This window comes from Myotis lucifugus, unplaced genomic scaffold (assembly GCF_000147115.1).
Source record: "Myotis lucifugus unplaced genomic scaffold, Myoluc2.0 scaffold_33, whole genome shotgun sequence".
Lineage (NCBI taxonomy): Eukaryota > Metazoa > Chordata > Mammalia > Chiroptera > Vespertilionidae > Myotis > Myotis lucifugus.
The window spans coordinates 1,833,590-1,856,073 of NW_005871081.1; the positions used below are offsets into that span (position 1 = coordinate 1,833,590).

Consider the following 22,484-nt stretch of genomic DNA (forward strand, 5'->3'; position numbering starts at 1 on the left):
GCAATTAATAAGAAAAAAATCCAACAATTCATTCCAGGGGAACAGTCAAACTCTGAGTGAATCACGGTCATTGATATTAAATTCTTATAATACATGATAGTGTTTTTAAAAAGGCCATTATGGGTGGCTACATTTTGTACAAGAGATTGCTAAAAAAACAACAAAGTTTATTGGAAATTGTGTGTCGTGCGGTAAGATAAATAGTCAAAGGGAACTTAAGCTGCATGCTTTTAAAATTTTTAGTTGATAAAATCTATCAAATACCATTCCACCTATTTTATAAATTCTCTCTTCAGTCTACAATGTAAACCAGAAATAAGTTAATGTTTTTACAGGTGACTTATGTTAGTAAATCATAAATTTACTAAGCAAGATGGTATGTGTTTGTGTCTTTATAAAAAAGGAATTTAGTCACAGGAATAATGTCAAGGTTGGCCTTCAATCAAAGTCCTTTAAAGAGGTATGTATGTATGTATGTATATATGTATGTATGTATGTATTTCCTTTACTTTTCCAAAAGTACTTTAAAAATATTTTTATTGATTTCAGAGAGCAAGGGAGAGGGAGAGAGAAATAGAAATATCAATGATGAGAATTATGGCTGCCTCCTGCACGCCCCCTACTGGGGATCAAGTTTGCAACTGGCGCATGTTCCCTGACCAGGAGTCCAACAGTGACCTCCTGGTTCATAGGTCAAGCCACACTGGCTGGGCTATGCTTTTATTTTTAACACAGCGCGTTCCGTTGCCAAAAAAGGAAAACTCAACCAATACCATTTACTCAGGAAATATAACACTCATGGCAATGTAGCCATTATAAAGAATGTCACAGTAATAAGTATTACTTCCAGGATAAAAAATAAAATAAAGATATCACTGCTCAAACTATTTGGCAATTTCCAGGGAAATACTTGCACCTAAAAATGTTTAAAAGAATGTGAGAATCTGGTTTCTCCGGTCAAAGGAAAATTGGAAGCACAGAGCCATATTGACTTAAAAATTCACTGTGGAATTCTAAACAGAGTCGGAGAAGTGACTGCTGATCTTTTAGTGGAAGAAGTATGCCCAGAGAGGCTCCTAAGGCTCCCCCAGTTTTCCTTCTAGAGAAGGTCTTCCCAAAGCAGTTAAAGGTCGGGTCTCTGAATTGACCTTTAACTGGCATCAAATACTACCTGTTAGCAAATGTGATGCTCTTCCTCTCTGCAGAGAGGAAGCCATACATGACTACCAGGGGTGATGTCAGAGGATTTAAAGTCAAATATTTTGGAAAGAAGAGGCTGCTCAATTGTGGTCCATGTAACACAGAAAGAAATTGTAACCTCAGGTTTTCTTCTAATGCCTCAACTATCCAATCTCTTGAGGAGATGACATGTTCCCATGAAGAGATTCTACAATGTTCAAAGCACAACTCTTTAAACTCGGAGGCTGACATGAATAACCATGTTTGATGGCACACTTCCCTGCCTCCTGAGAGCATTCTCAACTAAAAGACCCGCCACGGGAAACACCACTTTGTGCTATGAATTGATGATGCCCCCTAGGTCGCATGTGGGGACAGACTCTCATGCTTGCCTACTTTCTTGATTTTCACAGCTTTTCATCTTGGCCTTGGCTAATGGCTGCCACTTCTTTTTATAGATGGTGCACCCATCCCTTCTTGTCATCAACTATTGCCACCTGTTCAGTTGTAGCTTTGGCTCTGCATGGGCTGAGAAGACATGACTAAATCTGCTTAAGATTGTTGGCTAAACAGTGGAGAGAGGCTGCAGGTCAAGGTGTGAGGCCTCCGCCCTGGAAGAAGGTGCCTGGAACTTATCACCCGACAGCTTTCAGCTCTCATCTCATCCAGCGGGCACCTCTCCCATGTTTCACTGAAGGACAGACAACCCTGACTATGTAATATCCAAGGCACTGTTGCTACTCAACAGGTTTGTCCTTCTTTCATCACTGGCTTTTTCTATTGGCTCTGCAGGGAACTTGCTACACCCTAATGCACTGCCTACTGGTTTACGGCATTATTGCGCAGAAAGCCCAAGTGAAAATATGTCTGGGGCCCAACTTCTTTGTCTGGACACTAGAATGTACACCTCCCATGAGTTTCCATCCACTTACCGTCTGGTCCAGGTGGTCCGGCGGGCCCCTGGAGGCCTTCGGACCCTGGCTTTCCCGGAGCTCCTGGTGGGCCGGGGTATAGCGCAGGGATGCCCGGTTCTCCTGGGAAGCCTTTGGGTCCCATTTCACCGGGGAAGCCTCTCTTCACATCTGAAAATCCAACAGCAACACCAGCAGTGTGAAACTTCGGATATTTAGCAGCTGCGTTGGCCTTCCCGTCCATAGGAGGCCACCAGCAGGACTAGTAAATTCACAGTCCATTCAGCAACGTAATGGGCGATGCCAGTGGTATAGTTCCTCATCATTTCCAACTACTTTAAAAAAGCCCCTCTTCTTGCCCCCAAACAATGGCCTGAGAGTTGTTATCAACACTTGGCAACAGCATTTGTTGACTGCTCATGCTCTTCCCAGCCAACTGACAGAATCATGATAGTTACTCATCAGCGGCAAGGTCTAACCTAGTGGGAAAGCTACTTCACAGAGCCAGTTGTTCTGCGAAGACATCCAGATGTGGCTGGGAGGCCCATCACAGCTGCTAAACCCACTCAATGAGAAAGAGTGCAGCACCAGCCATTGAGGGCCAGTGGTTTCTGTGAGGACCCGAGGGGACTTACTTTTGGTTCTAGCTTTGATACCGTGGAGCCACATTACCTTCATCTATGATGGACGTGCCAGGGAAGCCTGGTGGGCCAGGGTCTCCTGGTGGACCCCGAGCTCCTGAGTCTCCATAGGCCCCTGGAAATCCTGGGTCACCTCTGCCACCTGAAACCAAGACAGGCCTCATGATAAGAACAGGATGGTTGTCTAGGTCCGCGACCGATGGTCACCGTTTCACTGAAGACACATTTACCAATACCCTGCACACGTGTGAAGTATGGTGGGGGCCAGATGTTTAATATATGTCTTACTTCCTGTTCTCAAGGAGCTCATTCCCAGTCAACAGGGGTAAGGCAGGATCCCTATACATATCCTAAAACAACGGAGAGGCAACTAAGGCCAAAAAGATACAGAGAGGCTTCAAAGGAGGGGGAGATTATTTTGGGGGGAAATCTGATATTGAGGGACCATGGAGAATAAAGACAGCAGAAGTAGGTTTGGGGGCTATTGCTGTGTGCACTAGGCTTCATGTGAAATACTTTACAAAGATTTGATTCCCATAAACCATGTGACATAGATAGTATCATAGTCCCAATTTTACAGAGAGGTGAAGCAGGGTGCCTGGGCCATTCAAGTTCCCTGCAGCAGGTAACCTGACAGTTGAGTTTTGGATAGGGGTGGAGTTTGAGGAGACAGAAGAGGGAGAGGGCAGAGGATGGCGAGGGAAGGGCATCCAGAGATCAGCCCAAACAGACACTAGAGCGGGGAGTGCTCAGCAGGACTGGGCTGTCAGGGTGCGGAGGGGCAGAGGTGGTGGAAAATCAGGCTGGATAAATAGCTGAGTCTAAAGTGAGAATAAAGAGGGAAATGATATGATTAGGACTCCTCCCATGCACCAGGCACCGTGCCAGGGGGCAAGGAGGTGGGGCGCTGATTCTCTTTGAGTCCCTCTTCCCCTGAGCCTCAGCTCCTGCCTGGGTCGGCTTCTCATGACTATGAGAATTTGGATGAGTTACAATGAATGCTTAAACAAGCCTCATCCGAAAATAAACACAAAGTGGCATCGCTATGTTCTTTGGCATGTTGGATAAAGACAGGCGAAAGTAGCTATTAAACCGACACGTGGGTCACATCTAAGTGGGACAGCGAGTCCTTGACCCCTGGGCATATGTGATAGGGGTGAGCCAGATGGTCTACTGCAGGGGTGGGCAAACTTTTTGACTCGAGGGCCACAATGGGTTCTTAAACTGGACCGGAGGGCCGGAACAAAAGCATGGATGGAGTGTTTGTGTGAACTAATATAAATTCAAAGTAAACATCATTACATAAAAGGGTACGGTCTTTTTTTTTTTTAGTTTTATTCATTTCAAACGGGCCGGATCCGGCCTGCGGGCCGTAGTTTGCCCACGGCTGATCTACTGGGTACAGGAAGGAAGCATTAGAGTATTTTTATTTTTTATTTTTATTTTATTTTATTTTTTTTATGTGTCTATGATTTTACTTTTTTTTTTAAAAAATATATTTTATTGATTTTTTACAGAGAGGAAGGGAGAGGGATAGAGAGTTAGAAACATCGATGAGAGAGAAACATCGACCAGCTGCCTCCTGCACATCTCCTACTGGGGATGTGCCCGCAACCAATGTACATGCCCTTGACCGGAATCGAACCCGGGACCTTTCAGTCCGCAGGCCGACGCTCTATCCACTGAGCCAAACCGGTTTCGGCTAGAGTATTTTTATTAAAAAAAACACATAAAGCCCTAGCCGGTTTGGCTCAGTGGATAGAGCGCGGCCTGTGGACTGAAGGGTCCCGGGTTCGATTCCGGTCAAGGGCATGTACCTTGGTTGCAGGCACATCCCCAGTGGGGGGTGTGCGGGAAGCAGCTAGTCAATGTTTCCCTCTCATCGATGTTTCTAGTTCTCTATCCCTCTCCCTTCCTCTCTGTAAAAAGTCAATAAAATATATTTAAAAAAAAACCCCACATAAAAACCCTCATCCATGCCCGGGCCGTGTGGCTCAGTGGTTGAGCATCAACCTATGAATCAGGAGGTCATGGTTCGATTCCCAGTCAGGGTATATGCTCAGATTGCAGGCTCAAGTCCCAGTGAGGGGTGTGCAGGAGGCAGCTGATCAATGATTCTCTCTCATCATTGATATCTCTATCTCTCCCCCTCTCCCTTCCTCTCTGAAATCAATAAAAATATGTTTTAAAAAACACCTAATCCTTTAAAACCCCTATCGGATGTATGTTTTAGCATGTACGTTATTCAGTCATTCAGATAAATATTTACTGAGCCCCAACTAGATCTGTTCTAGAAACTGGGGATACAGCAGTGAACCACATAGGCTAAAATCTCTGCCTTCATGGAACCTCCGATAACATGGATAAATCATCTATCCATAAATATATGTATGGTTATTTGGGGGGAGTGCTCGAAACATTAAAACAATTATTTAGAGGGATGCACATTCGAAAAGGTTCACAGACCATTGCTCTTTCCACAGAATTGGAATCATATTTCAAGTATTTTGGAAGGTTGAGCTAAACTAATAAGACCATTAGCCATACACACGCACAATCCTTCATTCACACACGGGGTCAACTGTATGCGCAGCATCTTCTTAGGTCATGCGCACATATCTGGTGATTTAGTTCCCTGAATTCTAAAAGGAGGTGACTGTGTACAGATTATAGCTTGTGACCCGGACTGGGTTTCAGGCTAGCATTGGAGCATAAGCATCTTGGTAGGAACAGGAACTGGTGAAGGTGGGTTAGGGTTGGTCAGGGTTACGGAGGCCTGCTGAGCAGAAGGACTGGGTGTCTTTAGCGATGCTGTAGATGGCGAGGTCAGAGGATTTCCCAATAGAGGGGTCTCACCTGGAGAGTGGGAGCGCTCTCAGGCAGAGGCAAAAGGAGGGTCTCCTGTGACACCACACTGAGGCCATGCGGGAAGGTGCACACAAGACAGAAAGTCTACAAAGGCTGTGAACTAAACATCTTTTGTTTGCTTTGTTTTACATGGACACATCTTTCTTGAAAGTCCATGGCTGTGTGTTCATAACATAAGAGAATGCATTAGTCTCATGCAGGAGAAATCGCATACAAACCTTTAGCTAGAGAAGGATGGGGGGAGTAGGCAGGGGGGCCGGGGGGGCCTGGGTCACCCAGTTCTCCCTGGAGAAAAAAATAAAAGAGGAAAACAAGAATGTGAGACCGGCCTTTTGGAGTTTTGGACACTGCCTGGTTCCGAAGGACAGAGCTGCAGTGGACCTCGAGCTTAGCGTTCTCTTCTGAGTAACTGAACCACAGACTCTGCCTGGGGCGCCATCTCCATTATGCTGAGGCAGCAAGTCCCGCATCCCAGACACACCAAGAGACAACTAAGTGCGCAGCTGCCAACATCACTTTGAAATCCTTGTCAAACATTGGAGCCAGTCAGGGGGCTGCTTTCTGCAGGGCAGGTTGTTCCGTTGTTGATAACGGTATCTGAGTCACCCTGTAGGGTGAGCTGGGAGGGCGGGGGGGATGCAACAACATCCTGATACAATGCCATCTGGACTGTAAGAGCTAACGACCTGGAGCCTCTCTGGGTCCCACAGGCCTAACTATGAGTTCCGCTGTCTTCACCAGCTGAAAGGGCTCCCTACCTGGCTGGATTCCCCATCAGCTGGTGCAGCTGCAGCCCACCTGGTCCTCATCCTACTGGGTTTCACTTCTCTGCTGGCCCATGAATTATCCAAACACGTCAGTCATATCCTGCCTTGGGGACCAGGGGTGTCCCACCCTCTTGTTACTACAAAGCCCCTCCCCCAGCCCCGCTGGTTCACTCTGCTTGGTGGGGTCCTGCAGGGATGTAGCGTCCTAAGGCTGGGATAATGTGACTAATAAATGCTGTGTGCTCGGTTATCTATTCTTATATAGGTTAGAGCAGAGGCTGCCAACCTTTTGGACCTCACCGACCACCGGTTGGCGACCACTGGGTTAGAGGATACCTCCTTGTCCAACATGGTGAGTAAGAGGTGGTCAGAACACCATCCAAAGAAACCAAGTGAAAACCATCCGAATGAAAACCAAGCTCACCTTGGGTCCCTGGGGTCCCGCAGAGCCTGGATAGCCATCTGGTCCTCTGCTTCCCTGCAGGAGAGATATTTGGTGCTTATTTTTATCTCTGTAATTTACAGAACTGACCAAAATACCACTATTATGTCTAATGACATGAATAATAATTCATTAAAGTCACCTCCTACACGGCCTCTGTTCAAATTTTCCTGATTTTGGTCTCAAAAACATCTTTGTTCTCAAAAAATTGCTCTGTTTATGCATCAGGATCCAAAGTCCAAACATGACATTTGGCTGATATGTCTTTTAATTTTCTTATAATAGTTTCTTCTTCCTTTCTACTTTTTTTCAGTAACATTTTGTTGTTGTTGCTCTTGAAGAAACTAGGTCATTGGGGCTGCCAATCCCCAGCATTGGGGACCTGCTACACATGACCTTGTGGTGTTGTGTAACATGATTCTCTACCCTTGACTTTCTCTAAATTAGCAGCTAGATCTAGAAGCTTCCTTAGGCTCAGGTTCACCTTTTAAGCAAGGACTGTTTCTGGGGGGTGCTGTGTCCTTCCCAGTGCATTGGTATAGGATGCACAGATGCGAGTTTAAGTGATTTTATAATTGATCAGTGGGGTCAGGTGTGGACAACCTGATCCATCTATTAAAACCTCCCTCCTAGATGGGCTTTGTAAATTTCAGTGAACACGAAACAGGAGCATTAATGCCGCCCATTTAGTTTCATGTAAAAAAAAATAAATTTCTAGTGCTAACTGTTGCTTTCTAATCTCCCCAAATATATATCAACAAAAGCCACATCATATCTGGGTAGATAAGTAGTTTTAAAAAATAATCTAGAAATTTATTCCGTCTTGCTAAAGAATATGTACAGCAAGCCCCTCCCCCCCAAAAAAATCAGAATGCCAGGGTGCCAATTATCTAATTATTTTACCAGATATTTTGAAACCGAGGAGCATGTGTGCCGAAAATCACATTGTCTAGAATGAACTGGGTGGGCTTACTTCTGTGTTTTTCATGAAGGCCAATTTTTCTGATATTAAAAATGATCTCCTATTTAGAGGCCATCTCATGAGATAGGTTAGGAATCACTGAAGACCTTGCCAAGGACTGGGGAGTTGGCAACTAGGCATTTAGTCTGAGCTGAGTCCAGGCTGACATAATAATCCAGCTCAAACAACACGCTGGACTTGGCCAAATCTACACACCATTCCATGCCACCCACGCTCTGCTCAGCCATGCTGAGATGCCATCAACAAGCAATCACAAGCACCCCCAGAACTAATTAAAGTTCTATCAATCTCTGGTGGGATGAGGGAAGGGTAGCTGATTGTTCCTGCAGAACAAGCAAAATCTTTCCCAGAATCTTCTCTTTTTTGGCTCATTCCTATTTCAATGCATTAATGCTGGTGTGCACAGTTGCTCCTTGGAGCTGCCTTTGGTTACTGGTTCCATTTTACATCCTAAAACCAAAGTCTGTGAGTACAACTGAGATGTTAGTCGGGGAGCCACGGCAACCTGGCAATAAGATAACAACTGGTAGACAGGTGGGTGCGGGGTGGCACGAAAACGCAGGATGACCCATTCATGTGTGTATATCCTGGGCATTTCTTATCTTCACAGTCAAAGAAACAATTCCCCCACAGCAGCTGAGATGCCCCACTTAATTGGAAGCATCTGCATCCCCCCCAGTTGTTGCAAGTGCAGGAAGCAAGCTGGAAATTGTGAGCCTTAGATCCTAACATCTGGACCACAGCACTTAGGCGCCCCAGGTGGTCCATGCCTGGTGAACATATTGTCCTTCATTAAGTTTTGAGTTCTAGGGGGTGGCTATGTTGAACTGCATTTTATTTTATTTTTTTGAACTGCATTTTAAAAACACTATAACTCCTTAGTGTTGGGTGTAGAAAAACAAATCATAATTATGATTTCACTAGCACATGGCAGGCACACAAAGTATTAACAGCAGTACTTTAGTTTTGTGGGGTTGGTTGAAATGGATTACTTTTAAATGCTCATGTTTGCCATAGTCCTCTGTCTCTTTACAGCACTTGCTTACTGTAATCCTTAAACTAGAATTTGGCCTTTGCCTTTAGTTGGGGGTATTGCATGGACAGCAGCTGTTTCTAGGCATGTGACCTTTAGGGGTACTCCTATCAGGTATTAATGCCATGAGAAGGTGGGTATAATTAGGGCAAACCCTGGTGTCATCCCTGGTCCGAGTTTAGGGTAAAAGGATATTAATAGGAAAAATAAAGTCAATTGAAGTTGCAGGAAAGAATCAAGTTTGGGGCTCCTTGTGAGTGGTCAAAACCAGAACTTGGGGTGGAGACACCTGAGTCTAGAGCTGGGGAGGTCAGAAACCAAATCTGGGGGACCAAGTCCCCTCGGTAGTCCCAGGGACTGACGAGACCCACTGCTATCAGGATCCCTATGGTTCTTCAATCCTGCAACGGAGTCGTGAGCGTAATCAGGGCAGTCACGATTTGGAGGCTGAATCGATTTTTTAAAATAGTCTATTTCTATGTGGAAATACTAGCCCATGGGCACCAAGATGTGTGTACCATAATGTCGACTGCATGATTGCTGAAAATAACAAGCAGCTGGAAGCCACCGCACGGGCTGTTAAGCAAACGTGGTGGAACCTTTCACTGCAATTCTGTGCAGCTTGTTAGGAGAACCATGTACTAGTAGATGTGAATGTGCTAATGCGGCATAATCTCCAGGGCCCATTGGATGAAAAAACAAGTGGCAGGATGATACAGATAGTGTTACTCGCTGTTGTTAAATTATATGCACGTAAAAATACATGTCCTTGTCTGAAACGATACCCACAAACGATACCCACAGAATTATTACCAGTGTTTGCCTCAGGGAGAATGCTGTGGGCCCGTGAAAGAAAGACGGTCTGATCAAATTAGGGAAGGTAATAGATAATTAATTAAAAAATCTATTTCTATGTGTACTCTCTCATATGACCCAGAGTTCAGACAGTTCTAAGCCTGATCCAGATTCACAATGCATTTCTCACATGTTTTCTTCTAAAAAAAAGTGCCAAACATCTGTCCACAGAACACATGGTAAAAATAAGTAATTGGGTCATCATTAAAGATAAACAAAGTGTCTACGTGTGTGAGATCAACATGTGAAAAATGTAGGTGAACTCTTGGTCACCACGCTGACAACCTTCCTAAGACTGACACACAGTGACCCAGGCCAGGGGTGACACTGAAGGTACAGGAGCCGTGGCTGCAGGCGCTGGATGAGGGGAAGCCTGAAGGGAAAGAACCACAGGAAGGAACCAAAGGGCTGCTTTGCAAAAATGAGAAAAAGGTAAACAATCTGACTCTAGCATTCTGAAGGATCTGGGATGATGCCATGGTAAATGCAGGTAAAATGGTAAATGTTTTTTTTTCTGGGGCACCCCCCCCCCCGGAATTCCACAGTCTTCATATTTGATTTCTGTGAGATGTTTCAGGCCTGGAGCCGACTGCATTTCATGCATCGCACTTACTTGCTCTCCTTCTGAACCTCTGTCACCGTAGGTGCCCGGGGGGCCCTGGGGAGGACAGAAAACAGAAGCAATAACAGCTTAGAAGAGGCAGCAGCGTTTCCTGTGGCATCACCATGAGCTGACATGGCCTCAAACAAAGCGCTTTATCATGAGAGTATGGAAACCATCTGAAACCCCTTTTCTTCTCTAAAGGAGATGGCTCATTTTGGCGACACTTTCACATAATGCAGTGGTTCTCAACCTTCTGGCCCTTTAAATACAGTTCCTCATGTTGTGACCCAACCATAAAATTATTTTCGTTGCTACTTCATAACTGTAATGTTGCTACTGTTATAAATCGTAATGTAAATATCTGATATGCAGGATGGTCTTAGGCGACCCCCGTGAAAGGGTCGTTCGACCGCCAAAGGGGTCGTGACCCACAGGTTGAGAACCGCTGACATAATGCATCATGTCTACCACTTCACAAACTATGGAGAAATCCATAAAGACGGGATGGTGAAAATGGTAAAGATAAAAAAGGCCTGGGTTCCAAAGTGCTCATGAGTCTCTGTCCTTATTTTTGGAGATTGTAACACGTCTTTTTAGCGGTAGTGGCTACCACCACAAGGCCACTTTCTCTTCTTCCCGACCCATGGTTTGGCCACATTTCCCAGCTCACTGCGGCTAGGTTTGGCCAGGTGACTGAGTTCTGGCTGATGGAGGGAGGCCTGCCTTAGGGCAGGGGAGCCACAGGGGGCTGAATCTCCTCGAGAGGAGACACTCCCCTGCCCCCTCCCCACCCCACTAGGGACATTTTTGTTGGATTCTTGGGGCAGCAAGAAATCAACTTCTTGTGTGCTGGAATCAGTCTATATTTTTGTCACCACAGGTTAATCTGGCCTAACTAATACAAGCAGAAATGTGTTTGTGTTCTGTTCCCACCCTTCTCCAAATGGAGGTGCACAGTTTTAAGAACCACAGTTAATGGGCGATAACGTTGTGTCCATCCATGTAGGCTCCTCTTGTCCACTGTTGCCAATGGACATTCTGGTTTGGGACGCAGACAGTGGGGGATGCTGTGTGTGTGGAGGGAGAGGGGGTACGAGGCAAATATCTCTGCACATTTGCTGTGAACCAAAATCTGCTCTCTTCCCCCCACCCCCACCCAAATAACGCCCATTTAAAAATAAAAACAAAACAAAATAAGCCCCAGTGATAGAATGCATGCATTACCCGGGGTCCTGGGAAGCCCAGGATTCCTTCTTCTCCCTTCAAGGAAATGCCCTAGGAGAGAACACAGAGACTTGAGCCACAGCCGGCACCTTCTCTCTTTACCTGCAGCAGGAATCCCATTTCTCACGCCCTGAGGCCGGCCTGCCTCTGGGGTTCTCTATTCCAGCTCATGGAAGGAAGGGCATAGGGATCTGAGTCTGCCTGCATAGCACCTCTCCCCGCCACATGGTAAGTGGCCATGTGGGAGGGCAGGGAATACCAGGGCAGGCGTGACGAAGACTGAAGAGAGGGCAGAGCGCTCCCCTGGCTGAGACCCCCAGAGCAGAAGCCAGCCCATCACACCTGTCCAGCCCCCTCCACCCACACATCTTCTTTTTAAAAGCAATTAGATTCATTTTATGAGCTTCACAAAATGTTGATTAACTGGTGTTTACTATGCAAAAAAGGAAGACATTCGAAGACTATTTTCTGAAAAACACACAAAACAAAACAACAACAATGAACAAACACAAAAATATCTGATACAAATAAATGATAACACTTTCTTGCTGTAGACAAATGGGTTGGAAACCAACAGTCCCTGGGTCCCTGTGACCCCTGCACATTCTCATGGCAATAGGATCGCCAAGAATTTGGAAACCACAAGGGAGAAGAAACATCTTTATTGCTTGACTTACTATTGTTCCTTTTTCCCCCTTACTTCCTTTTTCACCCTGTGAAGAAAATGAAAAAAAAGAAACACGTATTAATTTGAGAATAGTGATACTTAAAATTAATCAGGTTTTGTGATATGAAGTGAAAAGTACTGGACAAAACTTAAACAACCATTATAAATGAATTGTAGCAAGCATCTAAATTTTGCAGCTTCGAAATTCAAGGGAGAAATGTGTTATTTCTTCTGGATTTTCAAGATAGACATGAAATCGTGTTATTTTTGATGTGATGGCAAGGCTGTCTCTACATGGTTTCCTTTGTTACTCCACAGTTGCAGGTGTATAATACCATCCTGTGGTGGGAGAATATGCCCAGAGAAAAGCCCCGAATGACAACACTCATTTAAATAAAATACTATAAGGAGGGTTCTCTGAGGAAGAGATACATTTGGGATGTATTGAAACCCCGAGCAAAGGTGGCTTTGGAAGGCAATGTCAACTCTAAATGATCTTTCTTTTTCTTCCTCTCTTGGTTTAAAATGGCAAAAGAAATGTGACCGGCCAGGTCCGAGCTCTCCATCACTGCTAGGACAGCGCCCAGATCCCTGCTGACCAAGACTGCCCCCTGCAGACTGGCCAGGCCCCAGCCCTGGACGATCCCTGTTGGTAGTAGGAAAGGAAGGAAACGTGTTTTGGATGCTTGAGCACCTCAGTGAGGATCAAACCTGCTTTGGTCTCACTCCATCCTCAGCTCTTGGACAGAGGCCCTACCTGGCTGGTGGTCAGGTCACCACTAGGAGCCACAGGTCTGCCCAGAATCTATCTATGGCTGTCCAGGGACATCTATCTCACTTTCTCAGCCATGCACAACCACCTGCTTCTGACTCGCTTTCCTCAGGCATGTCTGCTCGCACCAGCCACCTTCCAGGCCATTTCTGTCAACGGTCAAGTCACTTACTACTGAGCTACAGCTGCCCAGATTCATTCCCCCCTAAGGCAGTGGTCACACCTGCCTCTCCCATCCACGACCAAGCACCCAAACCCCATCTTGACAGATACCTGATTGTTGGGAATGATATTCTAGGTTTGGGGTTTTTATTTTGGTTCCCATTGATTGTGCCCGACTTTAGACTAGGGGTTTCACCTGTGTCCACTCCACAGCTCTACAAGGTTGGCATCTGCATTACTATCTGCAGTGGGTACAACGGAACACGAATGCTTAGGAAGGTGAAGTGGCCCATCCGAACGTGTCAGTGGTAGAGCAGGATGGTGATTTTTACTGGATTCCAAGAGTATGTTTTTAATTAAATGAAACAGTAATAGACATTATAAGGGCCAGAAAATGAATCTGGATAAACAAACAACAACCCCACCGTGACTCTGTCAGTGAAGAGTAAAAGCGGACTTGTTTTGCAGATCACAGTGTTTTGTCAGAGAATTCCACGTACAGGGTTTGAATTATGCTCCGACCATAACCTACGTCTACACTGGAGGCTCGCATACTTAAAGATAGATTTGAGATTTTTTATGGATCCTCGTGTTGCTTCAAATTCATCACGATTGTTTCAGATGATGGACTGACATGGTTATTTGACTGAACGAATAGTTGTGCTTTCATGCACAATTTCATGGAGCGGCCTTGCCCTCTTTGCATGCGACTGTTTGAATAAGATCGAGTAAAGTTACCTTTTCCCCCTTGTCTCTCTTTCTTTCTTCTAGTTCCACTGAGAATACAGCCTATTTGGCAGAGCCCCATTACCTTGTACGGGGTGACGGTCTCCTTTCCGGGCCCGGTGATCGGTTGAAAGTCTGACGGAGGCCCGTTGGGCCCTGGGGGTCCGATGTCACCCTGTGAATTGTGTAGCAAAGCAGCAGTCTTTAGATTGAGAAGACACTACCAAACTTTAGCAAAAGCATGCTCCCACCACAAACTGCTTTTTGTCTCTTTGCATATTACTTATCACATGCACACCAATTTTGCAGTGTTCTATTTATAAATCCAAATAAAAATTAGAGTTTAAAATGAAAGAATCGTAACATAAAATTATTTGTATCCCACTTGCATCAATAATCATTTAGAATGTCTGCCTACAAGCTGGTTGGGCTGTTCACAATTTGGGGCTGCATTTGCTTCTGTGGAATTACTTCCTTATGATAAATTTCTATACAAGGAAATTATTAGGTCTGAGGGCTTAATGTCTTTATGGCTCCTGATAGGTATCACTCTATTGTTTGCCTAGATTGGCACAGAGATATAAGAAACGCTTAGGAAATGAGTGATTACTCCAGTTTCACCACTATTTCACCATGTAAGGGTGTTTTTATATAATAAAAAGCAGCATCTTTAACCAATATAATATCTAGACTTTGCTTTAATTTGCATTTTTATCATTAGTAAGAATCACTTTTCTAAGTGGTACACAGAGGGTGAACCATATAGATCTGCAACATCACTGGACAATTACCCTGACATATGCTTGCTTGATCTCCTGGGAACTAATTGACACAGAAAGAAAGTTATTCTTGTTTTTTTCTTTTGCTATTTCCATGTATAAACTATATAACATCAGTTTGAACCCAGACATTAAACAGGAACAAATTGAAATGATGTATTAGCGGCAGAAAGTGGTACTCCATAGTGTATTCTGAGTGTCTGCTAATATTATACCTAAAAAGTACCTAAACTGTTTGTTCATCTACTCTTTATCTATGGGGGCCTTGAAGGTTTTTTATTTTTTATTAACAATTTGAATAAGCTTTTTGTACATTACAGACATTAACTTCATTTCCATTCTATATAATGTGACTATTCTTCCCAGATTTTTCCTCTTTTTATGTTATTTTGCTATTTTATTATATTTCATTGGACAGGAACTTAAACTTTTATGTATTTACATCATCCAATGTTTTTCTTTTGTAGTTACTTGTATGGTATTAACACAAAGAACAAAGTACTTTTCACACCTGTGTAGTGAAAGTTTAATGTGCGCTTCAATCAAAAAGTAAAATGTAAAACAAAATGAAAATGCTCAAAGGACACCAAACGAACACATCTGTTTTATAGGTTTTGGGGGGAATGCGATGGGGTTGTGTGAGGGTTAGCTCACGGGGTGTGGACACCATGCTGAGCTTTTCCTATAAGTGATCTCAAGTGATCCTCTCAAAGGCCATGCGATCTTTGAATCTCAGCACTGTGGGCAATGATAAAAGTCCATGTGGTCCTCTTTCCTGCCATGTCACCTGGGCCCTGACCTGGCTTGTTAGTCTGTGGCTCTGGCTTCAGTTTCCTGTCATCCCTGGACTCCCCATGTTAGAAGATGGCGGAGGTCATGTCTGTGCCACAGGTCTAGGGCCATCCTACATGGTTCACTTCCACTGTCTTATTGCTCCATAACTATCACCAAAGTGTGTCTGATAACATGGCACTTTATAATAATTACTTCCTGTGCAAATGGTCTATTTGAACATCACCTCAAGAGAATAGCATAAGACATAGTCATTGAAATTTCTTTCCTATTACACGTTGCATGCGGCTGCTTTAATCTGTTGTTTCCTTTACCTTGTCACCCTTTTCTCCATAAAAACCTAGTCCTCTGTTGCCCTGAAAGAGAAATGAGTTTCTGTAAGTTTTAAAAGTCAATTATCAGCAGGCTAGAAGGGGTCAATGGAGGCGCGGGGGAGGGAAGGGGAATATTTTCAACAATAAAGATAAACTTTAAAAAAGTCAATAATCACAGTGAAATAATTTTTTTTTCTAGAAAAAGAGACCTAAAATATATTTGCAACATCACTGGACAACTATCCTTGTATAACATTCTGGCTTCACGTCTCAGAAACTAATTGACACAAGGAGAAAGTTACTCAAACAAAACAGATTCATAGATACAGAGATCGAAGTAATGGTTGCCAGAGGACAGGAGGGTTGGGAGATGCAAGAAGAAGGTGAAGGGATTAAGAGCACAAATTGGTAGTTACAAAAGAGTCACAAGGATGTCAAGTACAGCATAGGGAATATAGTCAATAATCCTATCTAATAAATCCCTAATATGCAAATCGACCAAACGGTGGAACGACCAGTCGCTATGATGTGCACTGACCACCAGGGGGCAGACGCTCAACATAGGAGCTGCCCCCTGGTGGTCAGTGTGCTCCCACAGGGGGAGCGACGCTCAGCCAGAAGCCGGGCTCACGGCTGGCGAGCGCCGAGGTGGTGGCAGGAGCCTCTCCTGCCTCCACTGCAGGTGGGTAGAAAGGAGAGACTGGTCCTGGACTGTGAGAGCCCTGGACTGCGAGAGGGATGTCTGACTGCCGGCTTAGGCCCATTCCCAAGGGGTCCCGGACTGCAAGAGGCCACAGGCCGGGCTGAGGGACTGCCCTCCCAGTGTGCAATTTTCGTACACCGGGTCTCTAGTATTCTAATAACTATGTAGGGTGTCAGATGGGTACTAGATTAATTGGGGAGATCACTTCGTAAATTATATGTCTAACCACTATGCTGTACACCTGAAACCAATACAAAATAATATTGAATATTCACTGTAATTGAAAAATAAAGTTAAAAAAAGTTATTGTCTTTTCTTTTGCTATTTCCATATGTAAAGTGTACAACAAAAGTCTGAGCCCAGACATCACATAATTTGAACAGGAACAAACTGAGATGGTGTATCAGTTGCAGAAGGTGGTAGGCACTTCACAGCGCATTTTGAGCATTCACTAAGATTAAACCTAAATGATGAAAATTCTGGGGTTCGTGAAAACGATAGGCTATTCTTTTAATACAGAGATGCTTTGGAAAAATAAGCAAAACCTCAGAAATAGTGGACTAAGAGCAGTTATTTTGTCACCCTTGGGAATAGTCTACTGTTTGACTTTTGAAATATATTCTACTCTTCAAATATCCTGATGATCAGCAAACTGTATTATTGACTCTATACTCGCTGTATGTACTATAACAGCCCAGGGTCCACTCTCCCTTTAATCCTCTGCAACTCAGGAGGAGTCACGGATAGTCACACTGTCATATCCTATGACCTTGGCCTCAGAGCTAATGAGTGGCAGAGCTTGATTTGACCCCAGGTCTTTCTGATTCTTAATCGTTCATCTAGTGCAGTAATGGCGAACCTTTTGAGCTCGGCGTGTCAGCATTTTGAAAAACCCTAACTTAACTCTGGTGCCGTGTCACATATAGAAATTTTTTGATATTTGCAACCATAGTAAAACAAAGACTTTATTTTTGATATTTATTTTATATATTTAAATGCCATTTAACAAAGAAAAATCAACCAAAAAAATGAGTTCACGTGTCACCTCTGACACACGTGTCATAGGTTCGCCATCACTGATCTAGTGTCTCTACAGGTATGTGTTTCTGCGGGTCTGGCCCTTTCAGATGTAGAAACCAGCCATTTCCCGCCCCCCCCCCCGCCCCTACCCCCCAGTCCTATATTTGAAGATCATTCTCTCTTCTGCCTCAGCTATTTCTCATTCTGGTAAGACAATCCTAGTTTCATAGAAACATTTCCTACCCTTTAATGATTTTAGGGGATGGTGATTCTTGGGGTTTTAGTCGTTTTCATCTTCCTTTTAGTCTAAGAGGCAAAGCTAGGCCCAGAGATTTAGCAAATATTTAATAGTTCCATAAGTGGAGTTGCCATATATGGGAGAAATGACTCAACCCTGGTGTCTAAAAGAGGCACATATGAAAAGCTATGCATGCACAGCTTAGAGATATTGCAGGTTCAGTTCCAGATCACCACAATAAAGTAAATACCGCAATAAAGTGAGTCACATTCATATTTTGGTTTTCCAGTGCATATAAAAGTTATGTTTATACTGTACTGTAGTCTGTTAAGTGTGCAATAGCATTATGTCTAAAATGACAGTGTACATATATTAATAAAAATTATTTTATAGCTAAATAAATGCTAATCATCATCTGAGACTGTTAGAAAAATGGCACCAATAGATTTTCTCAACTCAGGGTTGCCATAAGCAACCTTCAATTTGTAAAACACACAGTATCGTCAAAGTGCCATAAAGCGAAGTGCAAAAAAATGAGGTATGCCTGCACTACATTATAGAAATAATACTCTCTCTCTCTGTTTTTTTAAAAATCTCCAAACGACTGCTTCTTTCCTGGGGTCTCTACATTCCCATCTCAACAGAAGATCACACAGGACCCTATCTGATCTTTCTCTCTGCAGTATACCTCCTGCCCCCTCAATGCCCAGGGATTTTCTGAAAATAAAAACAAAGAATTTAATTAATTTTTGCATTTTTGCTTCTTTCCCACCTGGCTGGGAGCTGAAATCAAAGCACAGAAATGCAGCCAGGCTAGATTAGAACGTGATTTGCTTGGGTCCCTGTGGCCTCTCTGCCTTATGAGCTGGTTATCCAAGTTACCAGGAAGTGACCTGGTGGGGGGTGAGGGCCATTAGTGCGGCAGCCAAACAGGGATCTGAGATGACCTTGGGGCTGGCCGCCCCATCTTACATCTGCTTCTCTTGGCTGTGGGCCGTTCCCACTCAGCTTTGGGCTGCCAGACAGTGGGGAGCCCAGCGGTGTGGGCAGCAGCCTTAACGAGCTCCAGCCCCAGCCGGAAGCCATTTCAGAGGTGATGGGAGCTGGGGGCCTGGGGGTGGTGGTAGCTGAGGTCCCCAGAAGGTCACAGAGATGGGATTTCTGTGGAACAGGCATGGGAATGTGCAGGCTGGGAGATTTCCTTAGTTGCGTGCAGGCCACGGAATGGTCCTTAAATGTCGGTAATCGTAGCCCGGGAGTTGACTTAAAGTTTTTTTAAATTACAGTTTACATTCAATATTGTTTTGTACTAGGTGTACAGAATAGACTCACGTCAAATTTTGAGCAAATACTTCCTTCACCAACTTCCTACTGTTTGTCTTGGACATTTATCCAACTTTCACAGATGGTACCGAACTCTAGTTGTGTCTCCAGGTTCTAACAAGCCACCTACTTTGTTGTGCTCCAACCAACTTAAGAATCTTTCTCTGATAGAAGCAATCCAGCTTTGGGCTCTAGCTGAATTGAAAATCACTGACTATATATATCCCTAGAGGCTGACATCACACTCTTGTAGAACCTAATTATACCCAGGTAGGGAATGCCATCAGTTCCCCCATACAAACATAGCTACATTTTGTCCATTCTTATAAATTAACACACACGGATAAACACAAGCTGTCCCTAAATCTACGTTCCTAATCAGTTTGATTTTCATACAACAGGAATGTTATGTGATTTGCAAACAACAAATCATTCAACACACGCACTTATTTAATGTGCCAGAGACGCCAGAGGTACCACTGGGTGCATCTTTGGAGTTTGTAACAGTGAGTCTTAGAAAACTTACAAAACAGTTCTCATTGTGAAATGAGCAATATACAGTTGTCCATGAAGTAGTTCTACAGTCCAGAAGGATATACACGGATACATAAGCCCCCACTTCCCTCTCCCTCACCCCCAACAGTAACTTACTGGCTCTCCAGGGGGTCCGGGGGGTCCAGGTGGTCCCTGCAAAAATACAAAGATATTTGTAAACTGTTTTCTTTATTCCAGGACCCAGATAACATCTGCTAGAAAGCCCTGGGAAAGCCATTCACTGTATATTTAGAGCACCATGTCGTATGTATAGAGGTTTCTGATACATCTGTCTCAGCAGGCAGAAAGGGCTGGAGGGGAGAGGGCTGGGGTCAGGCTCAGTTCCCAGAATTTGCCGGCTGTCCACACACAGCTGTTTTGGGTTTGCTTTTCTGAGTTTAGACTTTTGATTTCATCCATGTCCTATTCATGTTTGCTCTGCTCCCATGCCAGGTCCCAGGCCCTGTCACCACAAAGATCGTTTCTCCTGACTCCCCCTGGGCAGGGTCCCCCACAGGCCACTGTCTAACGCTTTTTGCTGGTAGGTCACCAAATGTTCACAGGCAGACTTAATCTACAGGGTTGAAAGTCCATCCACAAATATCACCACGGGTCTATCTGCAAAGCATTCAGTGTCAACACTACACTTGCGCTGAAGTTTTGAAAGTGCACGAAAAGAATAATTTGTGTCTAAGTGCAGAGAAGTGGGCAGGCGGGGGACTGTGGGTGATTTTAATGGCCACATGAAGAATTTAAAAGTTGTCAGGTCAACTAAGGACCCAGCAGGTACAACCTGCAATTTCATATTTCCCTGAACTGTGTGTTTAAAGTATAACCTCCGTTCCCCCTCCCAAGCCATGTGGTATGTGTACTTTGAGTCAACAACCATATGACATAGGAGAACAAAGACCCTCTCATCATAGAATCCTCATTTCATACTATTTGGCCAAATATTTCATAGCAGAGGACTACTTGCAAAAATGACTTTCACAGCCCCAGGGAAACTCATTTTATAGAAACAAAATAAATGATTATAGAAAATTAATGAGTACTCACACCCCCAACTACTAGCATGACTGAATCTTTCCGAGCATACGTGTCTCCATTGTTTCTCAGTATCTGTTAAGAAACTAATACCACAGCCTCCCTTGAGAGTGTCCCTCATACTTGAGCAATGGGTTTCTGTGAGAATTGTCTCACTACTAAAAACTGTGGGGAATAAGAGTCAGAAACCTTGAAGGAGCCAGTTCATCTCGTGGGTCCTGTGTGGCATGATGGAAGTGGCCTTAGGGCTGCACAGGCACTAGCAACTCTTTCTCCTCCTCTCCCCTCCTTGCATCAAGCCCTCCTCCATCCAAGCATCTGTCTTGTTGCACCTCCCTCTATCATTTGAGTTGCAGTGGGAGTGAACACCTGTAGACTGCCGTTCAGGTGGTGCACTAGGACCATTTTATTAATTGATGTCCAATATTTCACTTGCTATAATGGCCATGCCCAGGTGTGACACACCTGCTATGGTGGCCATGCCCAGGTGTGACACACCTGCTATGGTGGCCATGCCTAGGCAGAACCCATTTCCTTCTTATCACCCTATTGCACTTTGATCTGCTTTGCCCAGGGATGACACGCCCCTTTTCAGCTGGTTTTGTGGGGCCGAGAGAGGCTGTACATGACTGGAATAGCACCCAGCCAGCAGCAAGTTTAAATTTGACATAGTTGGCAGTGATCTGGTGACCACAAATTTTGAGTCCTCATTCTTCAATCTTAATAGAAGCAAAATGTATACAAGGGATGCCCTGTTTCGTCTTGACGCTTTTTATAGTGACCACAAGCATCCTAGTTGTATCGTGAAGCTTCCGCCTGTATCCACGCTGAAGAAGAGGCCTCTCTAGAGGATGCCTGGGCAGTGGTTCAAGAGTGAGCACATGTACGTGGTACTTACTGGTCTTCCTGGAAATCCAAGTGGACCCATTGGTCCCATAGGCCCAGGTCGGCCGGGGGGCCCCTAAGGACAGGCAACAAGAGAAGGCTGTTAAGAGAAGTTGACTGGTATTTCGGAGTCCTGAATTCTTAAAGTTGTCTTGGAATATTTTCTAATAAAAATAAAACTTACCTGGAAACCGACCGATCCAGGATCTCCGGGTTCACCCTAAATGAGAAGAAATAATTTAAAGAGTTCTAGTTTTTAAGCTAATCTTTAGATTTAGTTACATTTTATTACAACATTCCAAACAAGTATATAAGTTATTGCAGCTGTAACAGGACCTGGTAATGTTAACTAACCTAATACCTGAGGTACAGTGAATATGGGAAAGGGATGCACCCACAATTAAATATAAGATTGAAACAAGTTATTTTTGAATTGATCACAATTTTGGATTATTTTATTCTATGCATTCTGCTACTCCATTCATTCTTACAGCTCAGAGTTCACTTGGAAATTAATTTTATTAATCAGAATTTACACTAGGTCACTTAATCAGGTCTCCTACCTCTATTAAACTTACCCTGTATTTGTCGCGGTCCTTTTCAGACAGTGCATAAGGTTCACCTTTCTGGCCTTTGGGTCCTAGGGGCCCCTACAGGAGTACATATATGGTGGAAAGAGGAAAAGGCAAAAAAGTCCATTAACATTCAGAACAGCTATAGTAATTTGGATGGTTAAATACTGACCTTTATGGGCAATGTCTAACTGCTCTTACAGCTCATTTAGATTATTCTGAACACTAATCACTACATCCAACCACAAAGGTGAGACTTTTACTTTCATATTTATCCAACAGTATCTTTCTTCAAAGTTAAAATGGAAAGACTTTATAGAATTTGTGTTTTTAAAGAACCCAAATGAGCACTCAGTAAACGAATCCTTTAGTAAACCATGCTATTTTTTGGGTACTATTACTTTGTGTTTTCTTTGGCATTAGTGTACTGAAGGTATTAACATGTAC

At 44.0% G+C, this 22,484-nt stretch overlaps 1 protein-coding gene across 1 annotated transcript in view; it reads right to left on the reverse strand.

Moving 5' to 3' along the window:
- COL4A2 (collagen type IV alpha 2 chain) overlaps positions 1-22,484 on the reverse strand; it is a 183,828-nt gene that overhangs the window by 42,045 nt on the left and 119,299 nt on the right. Inside the window, 13 exon segments of the mRNA XM_014454193.2 lie at positions 2,112-2,261; positions 2,763-2,873; positions 5,818-5,884; positions 6,791-6,844; positions 10,292-10,336; positions 11,507-11,557; positions 12,184-12,219; positions 13,919-14,008; positions 15,719-15,760; positions 19,654-19,689; positions 21,479-21,541; positions 21,650-21,685; positions 22,044-22,115. Of these exon segments, the coding sequence (XP_014309679.1) occupies positions 2,112-2,261; positions 2,763-2,873; positions 5,818-5,884; positions 6,791-6,844; positions 10,292-10,336; positions 11,507-11,557; positions 12,184-12,219; positions 13,919-14,008; positions 15,719-15,760; positions 19,654-19,689; positions 21,479-21,541; positions 21,650-21,685; positions 22,044-22,115 (853 nt within the window).